The sequence below is a fragment of the Daldinia loculata genome, assembly GCF_022478755.1.
Source record: "Daldinia loculata strain CBS 113971 unplaced genomic scaffold F4817scaffold_9, whole genome shotgun sequence".
NCBI lineage: Eukaryota > Fungi > Ascomycota > Sordariomycetes > Xylariales > Hypoxylaceae > Daldinia > Daldinia loculata.
In genome coordinates, this window is record NW_026054863.1 from 395172 (window position 1) to 411986 (window position 16815).

Sequence of the window (16815 nt, forward strand, 5' to 3'; positions counted from 1 at the left end):
AAAAGAAAGAGAAGATGAAAACAGATTGGATGCGACAAACAGGTAGCGTAATTATAGGAAAAGTAAGAGTTCCTGGTGCCCTGAGCGGTGACTTTTCCTGCCGGGCAGAAAATACACTAGGTAGGTACATAAAGCAGCAGCTTCCTCAGGAAGTAAGTTGAGCGGCATGTACATGCAGCAATCAACAGTACAGTCAAGTGTGACTCAACCACCAAGGAAGGTTCTTACCCTTAATGAAGATAACATAATGCAGTAGCAATCTAAAACTTTCACTCTTGTGTAATAGACAAGGCAGGAACCCAAGCAATCATACGCCCAAGGTAGAACAATCAACAAACTTAATGAGCTGAACTTAATTGTCTCGGAAGGAAGAATACCTACCACAACCGTACCTTATAATCTCAGAAGATGCCCATAACTGACAGAAGAAAACCCCATACATCCATCCCACAACATTTAATTAATAATTACATGACAACGATAATACAACTTTGATACCTCAAAATTAATAACTCTGGCACAATGCTCCATCTTAGCTGGTAAACAGCATTAGACAGTTATCGACCACTATTCATTCGGTGCTTGCCTGACTATATCTCCAGCTGGCTGAGGCGTCAAGAAACAACCCAGCAGTACTATCACAATATTTGGCCCTGAACAAGGCTCTTGACAAAGCCTTTTTGACACTATCAAACCACTATCAGACCTTTACTAAAAACACTCTCTTGTCGAGAAGCTCTCGACAATACCGGATTAGTCGGAGCCGGGCTTAATGCCTCGATATACAGCTCGGCTCGGCACTCCTAGAGCATCCTTCGCCTAGAAACTTTAGAGCAGACTCCATGGCATCTCAACGATCAAAACATAGGAGGCGATCACTTCATTTAGAATAACATTCACCCTGTCGGCGATGACTAAAGTCCGTATGAAAACGACACGGGGATTCTCATAACTTCAGGCGATATGATTAGCGACAACCGGGCCTGTCACGGGGTGGGGAAAGAGGTATTAGAAACAACTTAACTGTCACAAGCATTGAATTATAAGCTAACTATGGGAACCCGTAGCCATACATACTGGACGTATCCTTTGTTATAAATGCTACTGGGACGTGGATAGGATCACCGGCAAAAAGGTCGTATTTCGGGGGTGACGAGGAGGGCCCAATAAGACGGTGCCGTGCATGCTATCGAAGATGACCACCGCAGCCGCTACTATCACCACCACCATCACCACCGGCCTGCTCAGATCATTTGTTGTCCCCCTTCCCCCGTCACTAACGCCAACGCAATCGCCGCTCCAACCGTGGTCGGTGCCGTCGTGATAACTACCTACAGTCCATGGGATTACGATAGCATCAGGCCAGACTACTTTCTATACGCGCTCTTTCTTGGCCGTCTCTAAAATAGCTGTTTCTACGTGCGCTGTCTACGGTTCGAACCCATTACCTTACTGCTACCAGCGATGGAACTACACGATACTTTTAGAAGGCAACGAGGACGTTGACCTTTTTTTTGGTAGGGGGCATTTGATAAGCTATCATTAGCCTATCTCATCTATACAGCTACAGCTGAAGAGACATCTTTTCCTTTTACATCAGTTCATCAAGTTCATCACGATTCAGGTCCTCACAATTAGTAGCTCCAGAGCGAGGGATTCATTTCCTAGGTTGGTCAAAGGCAAAGCGGATGATCGAGACAAGGAGCAACGGGCAATGCTGGTGAAGTATATTACATAGTATATACCCATGAGACATCATTCTCTACCAAGTCAAACACATACGTGGGATGTTAAGTTAGTAATATCAGAAGGGTCAAACGATCGAGTTATCTGAAGACTGTATTAGCATAGCGAGTCGGTATTCTAACTAGTAATCATAGTCTATACTCACTATAATACTCAGCTGTGTCTAAATACCTAAGAATACAGACGAGGCTGATGTGGATAGACTTGGATAAAATCTCAATATTGAGATAGCTATACTGAGTTTATTTATATTTGAGGCTTCACTGCTATACCGTAGTAATATCACTTATATTTGTTAAACCACAAAAGTATAGTAACAAGCAATAAAGACTTATACAAATATAGCACCCTAAAACATGCATACTTTGGATATCTAATACATAATGACTCTAACAGCATTAATGCCCCAGCCATGATAGCAGTGTGAAACGTCTTGCTAGTTTCCCGCAACGCCAAACGCCATCTCTAACCCATCACAAAAACCAGGCGCTAGCTAGGCCTCAACGTCCGTTTGATATGTGACTCACGTTGCTCGCGTGTGCAATCAGAAACTTGCAACACGTAAGTGCAAACTTGCATGCCTTGGTCCAGCTCTCGTCATTGTTCATGCCCAGCTTGATACTGAAGTGGCCTATCCGGTCGTCGCCGATCTTGTCTCCTTCAATCTTGTAAGGGAGCGCTAGCGGGTTTGCTGCGTACTCGCCCCGACTGCTACTTTCTTTCGTTTGTTGATGGACGAAGACCCCAAGCTGCCTTACCAGCTCCAAGAATGCCACCATCCCTTGATCGAACTTGCGGTTCCACAACATTTGCAGAGGAAGGTCACCTGAGGAGAATAGTTCTAATACCGTCTTCTTAGGTCCTGGTGGAGGCCCGATTCGATGTACGCCTAGTCGACTGGAAGATGGGGATGGGTAATCGTAGCGGATAATCTTGGATGTTGAGCCCATGGGTAATGGCTCGTATCCCTCAAATTTGTACCCTAGCTTATCGGCAACGGTAACGACTAGTAGTAATGCTTGACCCCAAGCGGCATTGATTTCCGGCCAGTCTACGGGTTTTGCTGATAACCTACCAAGCCTAAGCCCGTTGATTGTCGCGAAGTGGCCGTCGTGGTGTATCGAGAATGTATCATTATAAACGTTTGCTCGCTGGAGTTTCGTAAGGAGTTGCGAGTCGTAGTCGAACTTGGAATTTATGCTGTCCCTTTCGTTCTGGAACTCAGAGAGTTTCACTGCAAATGCATTGCGCTCTCTCCAGAACTGCTCCTCCTCGGCATCTAGTGCCTGCGATTCCCCCTCGAGAGCTGCAATTTCGAGGTCAAGTGCCGCTTTTTCTTTCTCCAGCGCCAATAGCTGCTTGAATGACTCTTGCTCTTCCTTGCGTGCTATTTCTACAGCCTTTTCTGATTCGGCAATTTCCTCTTCGCTGGGCACGTCGGCTTGGACTTGCTTGAGGAAAGCTGCATAAGCATCTCGTTCCCGCGCTGTAGATTCTAGCTTCTTCTGGAGTCCGTCTACCAACATCTCCGTACATTCAACACAGACAGGATGGTCTATATCTGAACGCGCAGATAAGATCTCAAACAGCTTATTAACGCGCTCGGCTTCGTGAGGTTGCGCAGGTTTCCTCCCATCATTACGTTGGCCACTGGACATCGATGTTCGGCGTTGCTGTCTCGGAGTTTGGGACTCTACTGGAGGCGTGAGCCTTGGGGGTGCTACTTGAGACTCTGTAAGGAGGACGAAGGACATGGCGGAACTATCGCGAGGTTGGCCATCGCCACGCAAAGCACTGCTATTTCTTTTGAAGGTTGCCGGTCCGGCATCCTTAGATACTCTATCATATAGTGCTCTCCTCTCGGTATCGTTCGGGTAGGTTAAGCGCGAAGGGAGCGATCGCTTCGGATGCTGCTGAGAGGATGTAGCTGCGAAATGTTAGTTTCATGCGACGATTCTTTGGGCGGGCTATCAGACCAACGAGTAGATCAAATGCAGCTGGGTTTAGGTCTGCTAACGACCCATCTAGCTTTAGTGGAGTGCGGCACTTTTGGCAATACATGGCGAATTTGGGATATCAGCCATTAATTCCATGCTGCTGCGATTGTCTTTAAGGTATTGCAAGAAAGAAAGTTTGGATGGCGGCCGTGAATTGAGACGTCGACTTATGCATGTGCTTAGTACGTCATCAGCTGATCACTCAGGCACCTGTAGCGCTAGTAAATAAGCTGTTTTAGGGGTGGTTGCAGCTGAGAAACATCTAGGTACGTGTGGAGTATGTACTGAGTAATCAAGAAAGGTAGAGAAAAGCGAGCTAAGTACTTAGGGAAAGTACTATTTTATGTACCCAGCCAGCAGCACCTAAGCGCGTTACGGGAACTCCTTCCATTGCTCGATAAGATACGGACGTGCTTATCCACTTTCATATCATAGACGCCTTCATCATCAAAATCAAAGCAGTTGCACATATCGAATTATGAACCTTTTCATTCCACCTTTTGTCTTCTTTTTAGAGACCGCATAAAACGGATTAAATTGCAGCCGTCGAATTCATCTCGATACGTGCCGGCTATTTAGCCATGGCAGGGTAACCGGAATCATGGAACCACCTTCAAAGAAACCGAAACTTGGGCAAGCCCCTTATGATGATGACGACGATGATGAAGCAAATCTAGATGAGCTCTCTATGAGCCCCACCCAGTTTGATGCCAGGCAAGACCCTCTTTACCAACTTGATAAGGGGAGAGCCAAGGCTGCGACAAGACTAAAGTCGGCCTTTGAACGTATCTTTGAAAAGTATGGGAGGGATTTCACTGGTGTTGGTGATGAGATTGACCTTGAGACCGGGGAGGTAATTGTCAATAATGGACATCTTCTATCTCTGGACGACGAGAAAGATCGGACTAGGGAGGCTTCCGTCTTAAGTAATGAAGAAGAAGGAATTATGAAAGAGAAGGATACCCGGCCGATAGAAGGCTCTGGCTCTAAATCTTTGGTACCGACTAAACCACCAATACATAGTCCTTCTCCAGGGCTACATACCGGACTGAATCAACCCATCATGTCCGGTGAACTCAATCATCAGCTGCTATATCCTGGGATGCAATTGCATCCATTTGGTTCCCCTGATCCGTTCATGTTCGGACCCCCAATGTTCGGTAGTAGCTCTGTTGATCCGCTCTGGCAGACCCCAGAGCTTCCACCACCCCCCTACCAGGATAGATTTGGCTTTATTGGCCAATCCATGGGGTATCACAATCAACTCGGATATGGTCCGTCAATAGCGCCAGGGGGTTATAATAGTGGTTTCCTCGGTCCTCCTTTTCACCATCAGATACCGAAGAAAGTTTCCCATGCAAAGACAACGGGGCGAAAAAATCTACATCCAATACCGGCTACTAATGATTCCGACGAGGATGACATACTTTTGGGGGATAATACGCAAGAAATTGCCAAAATTACAACTACGGAAAAGAACAAGTCCTCTCCATTGGCTTCGCCAACCAAGAAGCTAAAGCAAACGGGCCGGAAGGATACGAAAGTAGATTCCGAGACTGTGGCTGAACAAGCTTCTCATACCCTTCAGAAGTCACAGCGTAGGCGACCAAGAAAGGTAGCCGTGTCCGTAGAACAGCCATGTTCCAATACGAGGATAATATCACCACCGCCGCCATCAGAAAAGGAGTCCACGGTAGCGGAGCAGAGAGCTGAAAAGCTAGCCCAGATTGAGGTCTTAATTCGGGCAATGCGCCCTTCTGATGTTCAATACAGATCTTCGCGGAGTCGTAAGCAGATAGACTCCTACGGCCAAATGTCGAAGACCAAGAGTCGGCAAGGGTCAAAGACAGTTGATTTATCAAATTCCCTAGAAGATGTGCCCTCAGAAGCTCCCGATTCTTCTCCAGGAGTAGACGAATCTAAGGAACATACAGAATCTGACACCTCTCAGCATGGGGAGGTCGCGCAGCTTACGATAAGCGAAGACTTCGAAGACTTCGAAGAAGTTATCGATAAAGGGCTTGTTAGACAAGCCGATATCACTATTCCGGATGAAGAAAGTCATGATGACGGGCTACTAGTGGGCCATGAAGATACAAGCAATAATGAGAATGTTGAAATTGAGGCAGCCGATCTCCCTTCTAGTCTTGATAACTCGGGGGAGATGGATCCCTTGTTTTTGAATAATGAGATCGACACGATAGTGATGGAAATACCGACAGACAGCAAAACACCTCCGTTGAGCGAACCTACATCGCCTAGTAGCCATTCTAATGAGGAACAAGTACTCGATAACCCGCAGGATTTGGGTCAGACCGCCAGCCCCGATGATCGAGAAGTAAACTCGAAGAGCAACGCTATAGAGAATACGAACTGCGTAGTAGAAACCATATCCTATGATATTACGAGCAATGAGATTCAAGACACCCCCATAGAAGCTCAGGAAGTCAATCTTGCACGAGATAATTCTCGTGAAGTAACCCCGAGTCTACCTGCAGCGATAGAGCCAGAGGAGACTGCTGCCCAATTGCCCGATCTAGCACAAGAATTTATCCAACCTGTTAGCTCTCCTACTCTGGAATTGGAGTTACCCTTCGATCATGCTGTAATCCAGCCAGATTCCATAGAACAAGACCCAGGCCAGCCGTATTCCCACGAAGAGGAAGAAGTCATATTTCTGCCCGCGCTAGAACCAGCTATACCATCTCCACGACAAATCAGCCCACCTACCGAAACGTCTGAACTAGTTCTACGGCCATTACCGGTCCAAAGCGAACAAAGCAAGGAGGCCGATCCAACGGATATTCCGAACTTACCTATGAATCCACCCTCTTCATCCACACAACCCGCCTCCAAAATTACAGCCCCTAGCACGCCAAAGAAACGCAGCAAAACATCAGCGGCCCTCGAAAAGACAAGCAGCAGCCATCGCACTCCGTCCACCCGTAGAAACCGAGCCCTAACATCCCTCATCCCCGACGACCCAGACCAAGACGACGACGAGCTAAGCGTCCTCTCGTCAAGCGTCACAGCAAGCCCATTCATCACCCGACCTGACCGCAACATCATCGCCATGACTTCCCACCACCCCCGCGACTCCTCCACACCCCGTAAATCCAACCATCGACACGGCTTCCTCATGGGCTCCAGCACACGTACACCCCACCGCACCAGCAAGCACGCCGCCCCCCCTGCCACCGATTCCCGCGCGTTCCGCGGCACAAAACGCAGATTCATGGCTAGTAGCCCCGTAGCACAGAGCTCGCCGCTAGCGCGCACGGTGGTGAATGTTGATAGCGTCAGCATTCTCACTTCTACGCCGTCGCGGCGGGCAAAGATAGGCGGTGGCCCGAGCATAATGCTGGAGAGCAGCCCGGTGCGCACGCCCGGCGGCTCGGCGCGTAGGTGTGGCGAGGATGGGTTCGTGTGTGATCGGGATTTCTGCTTTACGTGCTGTAAGTAGATGGATGGATGGATGTGGCATACCTACTAGTTTGAGGGATGAGATAGGATGGGGTTGAGCTGAATCGAGTTGAGGCGGATATAGCTTGATTAAGCCCAAAGACGGGTTATAGATGAGGAAGAAGTGCATATAGCTGGCTGGTATAACTGGCAGCCTCGATTAGAATTAGAGTATATAGTAATAGCATACCATGGCATATATTTAGTACCTAGGCATGGTTTACGCTTGCTATGGCGTGGAGCAGTGTTTGTTGTGTGTCCAGCGTACATACATACTATTTGCCTACTTGGCTTTTCATAAGACTACGACCTATAGGGACTCAACGTGATGTGGTTTATATATATACCTAGAATTCATCCCCTATAAATTCCCTCTACAACTACGAACATAGATAGGTACCTATCTGTATACGTATCCTTGGAAAGTAAATCCAGGACACCATCTTCACGAAACACCACGCACCCCCACGAAACCAGTCAAGACACATCATCAAACTCGTCTGTGCCTGTTCGCGTAAGCTACTTAGCTAATCTTCCTATACTGGCCTAGTCTTATAGTGGTAGCAGTAGTAGTAATCTTGCTATACCCGATACTCACCAAAAAAAAAAATGAAAGAAACAAAATTTCAATACCCCTTATGCCGAGATATCCCAAGTCAGAAAAAGAAGCAGCCCGTCTCAACACCCCCTTTAACAAAAAATCCCGGGAACGCCAAAAGTCCGGCTAGTTAGGTCACTTAATTCACGTTTAATCCGCTATGTTCCTAGTACCAGAACCAGACATCGGAATAATCTCGTGGTGTACTAAGTAGGAACTAACGGGGTTTACGGGATCGTAGCAAAATAAAATATCGCATTCATTGCTTTCTTATCGGTATGCCACGTCGTGGTCTTGCCGCCGCGGAGAAGAGTGACCGCTGGTCAAACGCATCGCACGGGCCTATTAGTAGAACTACCTAGAACTAAACTTCCATCCGGTTTCAGCGGCGTGTAGCCTAGCATGCAGAAATATGCAATGCCATTAGCACGAGATGCGAGCGCACATACTCATAGCGGAGGCTGGAGACTAATTGAACGACGAGCGGGGATAGGCCCGGGTATCTTAAGAATTCGTAGGGGAAGAGCTGAAAAGAAGTACGCGATCGGTTGGGTAGGCTGGATTCTTAAGACTCTGAGCTAACAGTTGCGCCACCAAGATACTCCTTGAGAGTGGCTTCGTCCCGGATCGGAGCAAAATATGGATGCGCCATAGCCTCCTTCGCAGTAAGACGCTCCTAAATAACCATTAGAATGTATTAGAAAATGACCGAGTGGCGGTACAAACCTGATGATCGTATCGCAGAAGCTTGTCTAGGAAATCGATGGCCTCGTTGCTCACGAATCGTTGGTTCTCAGTATTGACGAAACTGTGCCAAGGCTTCTTCGTAAAATGACCGAGGATATCATCGTATTGGGGGTCAAGCTCTATCTCGTACTTGTCCAAATAGTCAAAGAGATCATCGGTACCGAGAACCTTTGCAATCTTAACAAGCTGATCTGAGTTGCTGTTCCCATGGAAAAAAGGCTCTTTTCTGAAGATCATAGAGGCGAACATGGCACCCAGACTCCACATGTCCAAACTGTAGTCGTACTCCTGGAAATCAACCAACAGTTCGGGCCCTTTGAAGTAGCGAGAGGCAACCTAAGAATAACATTAGCATGTACGGATTTTATATCCACACCGCTGGTTTAAAAAATCGATAGTATAAGCACACGGGCATACGAGTAGGCAACCCATCGCTTCTTGAAGGTCGAGGGGACGCGGGAGCTACTTGATGAACTTACGCGCACGTTATATTCTGTTCCTGGATGGTAAAACTCGGCTAGGCCCCAGTCGATGAGACGTAACTAGCGAATACGTGAGCAAAAACGGCCGTGGCAAGGACGTAGGTTACATACCTTTCTGTTCTCATGATCGATCATAACGTTATGAGGCTTTACATCTCGATGCATAATACCCTTGCTGTGGCAGTAGTCAAGAGCCTTGAGCAGCTCGTAGATGTAGTAACGCACATCGATGTCGTTGAACTTCGGGTAGAGGCTTCGAAAGTCCGTGTTATTCACATATTCGAAGATGAGAGACGGGGTCTTGCTCTGCGCGGGGGTAAATAGAGTTAGCTCTTGATATGATCTGACAGCGCCTAACCGTGGCATCGGGGAAAAAAGGTGGCTGCTTACCTGATTGTCTCTGACGACGTCCAGGAGGGCAACAATATTGGGACCACCCGAAAGGTTCTGGAGGATTTTGATTTCTCTCTTGATCTTCTTCTTCTTAACTGGCTTCAGGACCTTGATGACGCATTTCTGATAGTTAATCACGTTGATACCCTCAAAGACCTCGGAATATTTTCCACGGCCTGATCACGGTGAGAAATTAGTCGGCTATCGGTATTAGGAAGGATACGGGACGCGACGTGACGTACCAATTTTGCGAACGACCTCGTAGTTTTCTAGGATTCCCCAGCCTGGTAGTACCAAAAACGTCAGTCTTTACACTATTTGCTAGCAGATATTGATACGAAACCGCGAGCCTTGGGAAGATTTAAAACAGAGATAACGAGGATATTGTATTGGATAAGATAGGAACATGATGCAAACATGGCTCTAAGTTCCTCGATGTTGAAATGGACTCACTAATGTTAACACTATCATAGTCCCAATAGCTTCTGGGCATATTCTGGTTGACGTCGGCGTAAACCCGCGCCATGATGGGCAGCGTAGGTATCCTTTCGGGATACGAACAGCGTCAAGGGGAAGAATAGCGGCGGGTAGAAAAAAGTCGGGATTGGGAGGTCGTCGCTTGACCTCGAAATGCCGGCCGGAGCGGAACGTGGCACGCGATGGCGCGGTTATAGAGGAAGTTCCCGAATTCGTCTTGGTGCTGGGTGCTGGGTGGTGGGATGGGAGATTTGAAAGTGGGATGTCGATAACAAGGTTCTGGAAGGCTGGAGGCGCCTGAGTGGAGTCTCTACCCCGGCCGAACTGGTGGCCGATTGGATTAGGACAGTACTTATGTACCACAAAAATTAAATCCACACGGTGTTGTATAGGCGCAACTTCCCTAACCTAATTACTTTTAACTACTCATTTTACAAACAGAAGGGTCGAACAATAGGTGCTTGTATGATTTTATTATAGCTCGTTGTCTACCTAACCTAAGGTAGGTGCATATGTATTATTTTTGCAATACAGCACCTAAAACAGCTCATGCCAACAATAAGAAGAGCATGGAAGCTCTTTGTGTATGTACTTGTATACCTAGGTAATTATCAATAACGGCACCTTTTCTTATTCCGTCATGCAAGGGAATGCTAGAGTAGCAAATGGCCACCTCCAGAACTAGATAAATTCCATACATTCTAGTAGTAATCCCACTAGAACCTGTCCGACACACTGCAGGTAAACTATAGGTACATATGTCTCCTTAAGCTATGTAGACAATTCCCGAACAAAGCCTTTGATGCAAGCCCGTTGTTTGTAATTGCAAAGTCTTTGCACTATTCACCTAAAACTCGCAGTACAAGTAGTCAGCAACAATGCTTGTTGTAGTAGAAAAGGGAGAATACACAGAAGGGATGGTATAACGCATTCAGAGAGAAGATTAATTATTCGACATGCATCCGTTTAGGTAATCCAACCATCCATCAGCCAGAAGCCAACTTCAGGTGGTCCCGGACTTCAGACTAAGGATGACGATACAAAGGTTCTCATCACGGAAACAAAACAGACAAAGAGGAATTGAGAATGCAACACTAACCTGGCCAAATATCACTCAACCACGTATCAATCACGTATGAAGTAGTTATTTCAGGATTGGAATACCATAGAGAAATACGGAAAACTCATTTCCTTTCGTGAGTCTTCAATCGTCGTATGAGATCCTTCGCCTCTGTGCCGCGGGAGTGGCAGCCGTGTCTTGGGCCGTTTCATCATCGTAGTACAGACTGTCCATACCAGTCTCGACTACATCCCACGTCCTCTTTCGTAGATCGGGCTTCTTCTCGGGATGGAACTTGCGCTGTTCATGCTTCTTTCGTCTCGCACGTTGCTTTTTCTCTCGCTTGACTTCAGCTTCGCTAGGTTTAGGTTTAGGCATGTCTTCTTCGATTTCTCCATCCTCGCTACCATCCTGCGCCTCTTCTTCTTTCCCTTTGTATTTCTCATGACTCTCATCTGGCATTGTAGGCAACGATATTGCTATCGAATCGGGATTAGGCTCGCTGGTAGATGCGGAATCATCTTCCTCGGCCGCTTGCAACGGTGCGGTCGACGTCTCCCCGAGCTTAGCGGCTCTAGTCTTAGCACGGCGAAGGGCTTCAATTTCAGAATGTCGAAATATAGCGATTTGCTCATCCGTAAGCGTGCGTTTGACACCATCTGGATAATAGCCTAAGCCGTCATCCTCTTCTTCATAATATTCTTCATATTCCTCATAGTACTGATTTTCATCCTGCTCATCTTGCGCATTTTCCGGTCGGAAGAACTGTGCATTGAAGAGTTTGGTAGCCGCGAGAGAGAAGTGCGCGTCGTGAAACGAGCTTATCTCTTCCTGCCTAGGAAGTCAGCATTAGCCAGCTGAAGAAAAGAATCAGCAACAGAAAAACATACCTGTGATACTTCTGGTACTTGGAACAAGTTGCTTGTGGCCTGTAGAGAAGTAGACATTGTTACATAAACCAACCGCTACTAGCGGCTAGATAGGTGATGTAAGTTGTGAAAGAGAGATTGAAAAGGTGTAGGTAGCTTTAAATTTCGAGGTAAAGTATTGATTGAGCTTTGGTAACAACTGAACGTTATCGATAACCGGCTTGGTTGCGGCCGAACCGCGTCGCGTTTGACCTACCTACGTATATGTACCTATGTACCTAAGTACAATGTATTCATTACCTGAGAACGAGGCATACCAAATGTCAAGAAGACATCAATGTAAAATATAGATCATAAGGCTAGATACGGTAGCAAATTGTATGTATGCAGCTAAGTACAAGTTCATATCGTAATTAATTCATAAGCATCGTAAAAGTCGTCAAGTCGTAAACCTCACCTATATTCATTGTATGCACACTGATATCATGCACCGCCATATAAACATATAATACGTGGGCTTAAGTTGATCTTAGAAGTGCCAGAGCACTCTGGAAGGCCTTCACTACTTCGGATACTACTTACGTCAGCCTCGGAGATCTAAGAATTAGGGGCATCAATACTCACGATGTTGCTTCTTTTGTAAGAGTGCTTGCTCAGAAAGGCGCACATGTCTTTCGCGAGTTTGTAATCTGCCAACTTTTAATACTATTCTTATATAGAAGTACACGATGGGGGATGACAAACCTTTTGACCGCTCTCTCATTATCATGGGCGGACGAAGCTGACGCCCAGACGTTGAAGTACTGATTTTAGTGTTAGACATAATTCAGTGAGTCGCTGATGGCTATAGGACAGCTTAGCTTACCTTGACAAGAGTATCAAACTCTTCCAAGAGCTGCTTCTCTTGCTCATCAGCCTCTTGTAGAGCTTTCTCATAGCGATCCTCGAAGTCTTCCCAATCAAATGCAACGAGATGGCCGGGGCTCTGCATTTCAGACCTATTACTCCGTCGCTTTTGTGGCTCGGGGGTTCGTGTCTGACGTTGACGGTCCAACTGTCTAGCCATAAGCGATATGTCTTGGCCCTGATCGACCTTGGGGCCCTGAGTCCGTGGAGGCGATCGCGGCTGTGATTGTGATTGTGAATGTAGCTTTACCGTCACATCTTCCTCGGGATCAACGAACTCAGTTTGGTCACCCAAATGAGTTGGTAACTCTACCATCATTGATTGATCACCTGCCATTTCATCCTGAGAAAGTGATTGTTTCACTGGTGATGATGATCTAGGTGTGGTAGACATGATGACAGCCTTGGCAGTAGTTTCAACGGCTCTGGCAGCTGTTTATGTCGACTTCCCGCAGACAATTTGGACAGCAATCGTCCAGTGTCGAGAATAATCTGTTACTGTAGAGAATAGACGACGCGTGACACAAGTAGAATTAGAATGAATCGAAGGGCAGCTGAGGCTGAATAAATTGATCACCTGATTGTTTTAACTCCCACTTTAGATTCATATATAAACAGATCAAGGCACAGAATAATATAGATTAAGGAACAACTTCTTACATGTTACATTATGTAACTACCTAAAAGACGACAAGAGAGACGCGTCGCTGCCCAAGAATTAAGTTAATTGAACGAGACTCGAAAGACTTGGCAGGCAAGCGCAACAAAGGTTGATAGGCTACTGATAAGAGCCCGATAAGGTAAGCACACAGGCACAACTACTTCGTACCCCTGCATGCATACCTCTAATCCATACCCCTGCACCTCTCAACGTCACAAGGAGCATTGAACCATTCTATCCCATCATCTTCCATCTTGCCATTCACGTCTTCCCATCAATGCTTATTCTATATCGCCTCTTTTCCGTTGATATTTATATAGCCTTCTGGCAAGTCGATATGCAGGTTGCTTACCTCGCAAATGTAATAGGAGTTCCTCGATCGACCGCTTGCTATCCGTAGAAGCGCGTCTCTTGATTCCCCCCCCTCCCCCCAGACATCCCGCACCATCGAATCTTCGTCAGTTCCACCCCAAGTCCCGCCACCATGAATTGCGACATTTGTCAGCGGATGCACCACCCGTCGAGGTTACCCTTCTTCTGCGCGGTGGATGCAAGGAACGAATTATACGAGAGACGAATAGCCAATGCTCGGATTCTCATGGAAGCCGAGGAGCTCGAGTCTCGAGTCACCAAGCAATTGTCAGACAACGATGCGAGCGCCGGAAACCCCGTAAACGATCGCTCTACTCGATCCTACGTAGAGAACTGCATCTCGGAGGAACGTAAGGCTAAAGAGAGGACGGAGCAGATCATAGCGACGGCAGATAAGCTCCGCGAGGAGGTTGACGCTGCAAAGAAAGAGATCCAGGAGCGCAAGGCTAGCATCGCCCGTAAGAAGTCGGATCTTGCCGCCGCAGCCCAGGGTGTTTCTGTGCGGCGAAACCGGGAGCTTGAGGAGACTAAAAAGGCCTCGAAGATGGCCAAGTATACTTGGGACCGAGAGTACGACGCCATGACCCAGTACCGCGCCGCGCTGTGCATGGAGGTAGCCAAATTATATAGACTACAGCGTGTCCGTCGCGGGAATCCCGTCCGGTTCGAGTATAAAATTGGCGGCATCGACATCGTCGACCTACACAATTTGAACAGTAAGTATCTTGTCTATACGTAACTCGTAGTTGTTCAGCCTAGTCTAATATTAACCTAGGCGCGCAACCTGAACTTATCTCCGCTTCTCTCGCACATATCACCCACTTATTATGGCTTACCTCTCACTACCTATCTATTCGCCTTCCGGCAGAATTTACACTACCGCACAATGACTATCCCAAACCTACCATCTTTTCATTAACGTCTTCCTACCACCATGGCGACGTTGCATTTCCCGGCACCTCTCTCATACCCCCTGATCCACGTGACCGTCAATTTGCCCATGTCCCGCACCCCCGACCCCTTTTTCTCGAGAAGCCCCTGTCGGTCCTTAGCAAGGAGGACCCGTCAGCGTACAATTCCTTTCTCGAAGCAGTTTGTCTGCTAGCCTACGACATCGTCTGGCTCTGCCGGACACAGGGCGTGCCCATGAGTGATAACAGCAATAGTCTCGAAGACTTCGCCTGCCTAGGACGCAATTTATATAATCTCCTAATCAACTCCTCCTTGCAACGCAACCCCCAGCAGATAGCAGAAGCGCCCGCCCAAACCAATGGCAACAACCCGGCCGAACTGGGTAGAACAGCACCTCGCATGGGGCTGTACTCGCACGGCACGGCCCACACCTTTCTCGGCAGCGCGGCGGGCAATGATCTTACGCGCAGCTTTAAGATGCCTACCGTGATTAAGATGGTCGACAAGCTGAAGGCCAAGTTATTGCGCGAGAACCCAGTTCCAGAGTGGGAATTGCTAGAGGACGATGCATGGACACCGGACGACGCGCTTGATGATGGTGTGCTGGTTGGTGGGACTCCAAACAAAGGGCAGCCCGGTGTCCCAGGCCACCGCTTCGGCATCGAGAGTTACATGAGCGTCAACACCGTTAAGAGTGGTAGTAGTGGCGATCATAATTCAAGAGTGCCTAATGGGGCCGTTGCGGGAAGAGAGCGCGAGAGGGAGAAGGGTACCAGCGGTTGGACGAAGATAAAGCCTCGATAGATCGCCGAACCCCAAACTAGAGTAGAGTCCAGATAGAGTAAGTGTCTTGAATAGAACGTACCTGTCTACAAGTAGTGCGCTGTTCTTGTTCCCTCTAGACTGTTTTGAACATTGCTTTACGTGATGAAGATAGAGGTGATTGGGATGGAATGGATTACGAGACGTGTAGAGTGAGATATAAGTTCTCTATTAAACCCGCTGCTACGGCGCTTGGGTCTATACTTGCGTTCTAGATACATGTAAAAAGTACGGATATATATCATTATCTCAAACCACCCTCGAGGTTGATCGAGAACATCGGCATGCTGTATGGAAGTGCGTGAGACGGACCGCAGAAGTCCTCCTAGCACTAGGCCAAAATGATTAGGTAGTCAAGCAAGAAGGTAAATAGAGGGTAGTAAGAATGTTAGACGGGTAAACTTATCTTCTCTCTCATCTGCCCATCATATAGCGAGCCTTAATCATACCATCACCACCCCTCAGAAATCTAAATGTTAGTAGTAATCAATCCAAGTAAATACTTCAAAGCAGAGATCCAGCTTAGAAACACGGTTTTACCGTGATCACACAATTTCATAGCCCTACAAATCTACCTAACCTACCACTACTTAGCCAAAAGGCCTCAAAATATTAAAATGTAGCCAGCCGCCTGTGCGAGACACGGAATAGTAGAAGCCGAAGCCCCCTCCGCGCTCACGACAATTGGCAGTGGGCCTGCTAAAGCATTGATCTGGGCGTCGTTGTCTATGCTCGCATGATGCGGGAGAACAAGTCCCCCTTCATTTGAGCGTGAACAATAACAGCTTCGCCGTGAAATAATAGGTCCTTGGGATCCAGTGCTGCTGCTGGTTAGTTGCTGTTGGTTAGTATCCTTGTGTCGATTATTGTTGTTGTCGTCCTGCTGCTGTTAGTATTCTTGTCCTTGGTCTTCTTCTTCAGCTTCCTCGGTGCTGGTACTCGTGCTCGTCTCGGTGTCGATCTTAATCCTTAGTTCTTATTCTTATTCCTCGGTTCTTATTCTTATTCCTCGAGTTGTCGTGTATCCTTAAAATTCTTATCTTGCTACTCGGAGCAGATGTCAGCAGTCGAATGAGCTAGGGGGTTCTGCAAATAGTTAGCGTCACCATAATCGGCTATAAATCCATTGGGAGACTATACCTTTTTGCTCTACTAACAGTATGTTGACGATACTCTTGGTCTGTCATCCTAAGCTGTCGGGAGGTCTGCTCGATGGCGCGGCGAGAAAGGAGAACCGCGACGAGACATTGTCGAAAAGGGATAGAATGCTCGAAGGACGGCGGCGAGAACAAGGCCGTACGAGACGTTGTC

General features: G+C 47.4%; 6 protein-coding genes across 6 annotated transcripts; 2 read left to right on the plus strand and 4 right to left on the minus strand.

The window, feature by feature from the left end:
* Nucleotides 1-1961: 1961 nt before the first annotated feature.
* Nucleotides 1962-4021, minus strand: F4817DRAFT_329347 (APG6-domain-containing protein). The gene is made up of 2 exons (XM_049302264.1): nt 3723-4021; nt 1962-3673 (listed from the first exon to the last, which is right to left on the minus strand). Exons 1-2 carry the CDS (start codon nt 3805-3807, stop codon nt 2247-2249), a joined length of 1512 nt encoding a protein of 503 aa, XP_049161715.1. The 5' UTR covers nt 3808-4021; the 3' UTR covers nt 1962-2246.
* Nucleotides 4022-4150: 129 nt separating this feature from the next.
* Nucleotides 4151-7492, plus strand: F4817DRAFT_301299 (uncharacterized protein). Its single transcript, XM_049299792.1, has one exon. The coding sequence runs from the start codon at nt 4345-4347 to the stop codon at nt 7204-7206; it is 2862 nt and encodes a 953-aa protein (XP_049161716.1). The 5' UTR covers nt 4151-4344; the 3' UTR covers nt 7207-7492.
* Nucleotides 7493-8368: 876 nt separating this feature from the next.
* F4817DRAFT_313288 (Pkinase-domain-containing protein) lies at nt 8369-9951 on the minus strand (the record flags this gene model as incomplete). The annotated part of the gene is made up of 7 exons (XM_049300224.1): nt 8369-8479; nt 8530-8886; nt 9030-9092; nt 9144-9338; nt 9423-9601; nt 9668-9709; nt 9879-9951. The coding sequence occupies 7 exons, from the start codon at nt 9949-9951 to the stop codon at nt 8369-8371; spliced, it is 1020 nt and encodes a 339-aa protein (XP_049161717.1).
* Nucleotides 9952-10360: 409 nt separating this feature from the next.
* F4817DRAFT_329352 (uncharacterized protein) lies at nt 10361-12063 on the minus strand. Its single transcript, XM_049302265.1, has 2 exons — nt 11853-12063; nt 10361-11793 (listed from the first exon to the last, which is right to left on the minus strand). Exons 1-2 carry the CDS (start codon nt 11907-11909, stop codon nt 11107-11109), a joined length of 744 nt encoding a protein of 247 aa, XP_049161718.1. The 5' UTR covers nt 11910-12063; the 3' UTR covers nt 10361-11106.
* A 21-nt stretch (nt 12064-12084) lies between these two features.
* On the minus strand, nt 12085-13422 carry F4817DRAFT_329354 (uncharacterized protein). The gene is made up of 4 exons (XM_049302266.1): nt 12697-13422; nt 12576-12634; nt 12456-12520; nt 12085-12405 (listed from the first exon to the last, which is right to left on the minus strand). The coding sequence occupies exons 1-4, from the start codon at nt 13129-13131 to the stop codon at nt 12350-12352; spliced, it is 615 nt and encodes a 204-aa protein (XP_049161719.1). The 5' UTR covers nt 13132-13422; the 3' UTR covers nt 12085-12349.
* Nucleotides 13423-15558, plus strand: F4817DRAFT_329355 (UV radiation resistance protein and autophagy-related subunit 14-domain-containing protein). Its single transcript, XM_049302267.1, has 3 exons — nt 13423-13537; nt 13767-14486; nt 14546-15558. The coding sequence occupies exons 2-3, from the start codon at nt 13883-13885 to the stop codon at nt 15484-15486; spliced, it is 1545 nt and encodes a 514-aa protein (XP_049161720.1). The 5' UTR covers nt 13423-13537; nt 13767-13882; the 3' UTR covers nt 15487-15558.
* Nucleotides 15559-16815: the final 1257 nt, after the last annotated feature.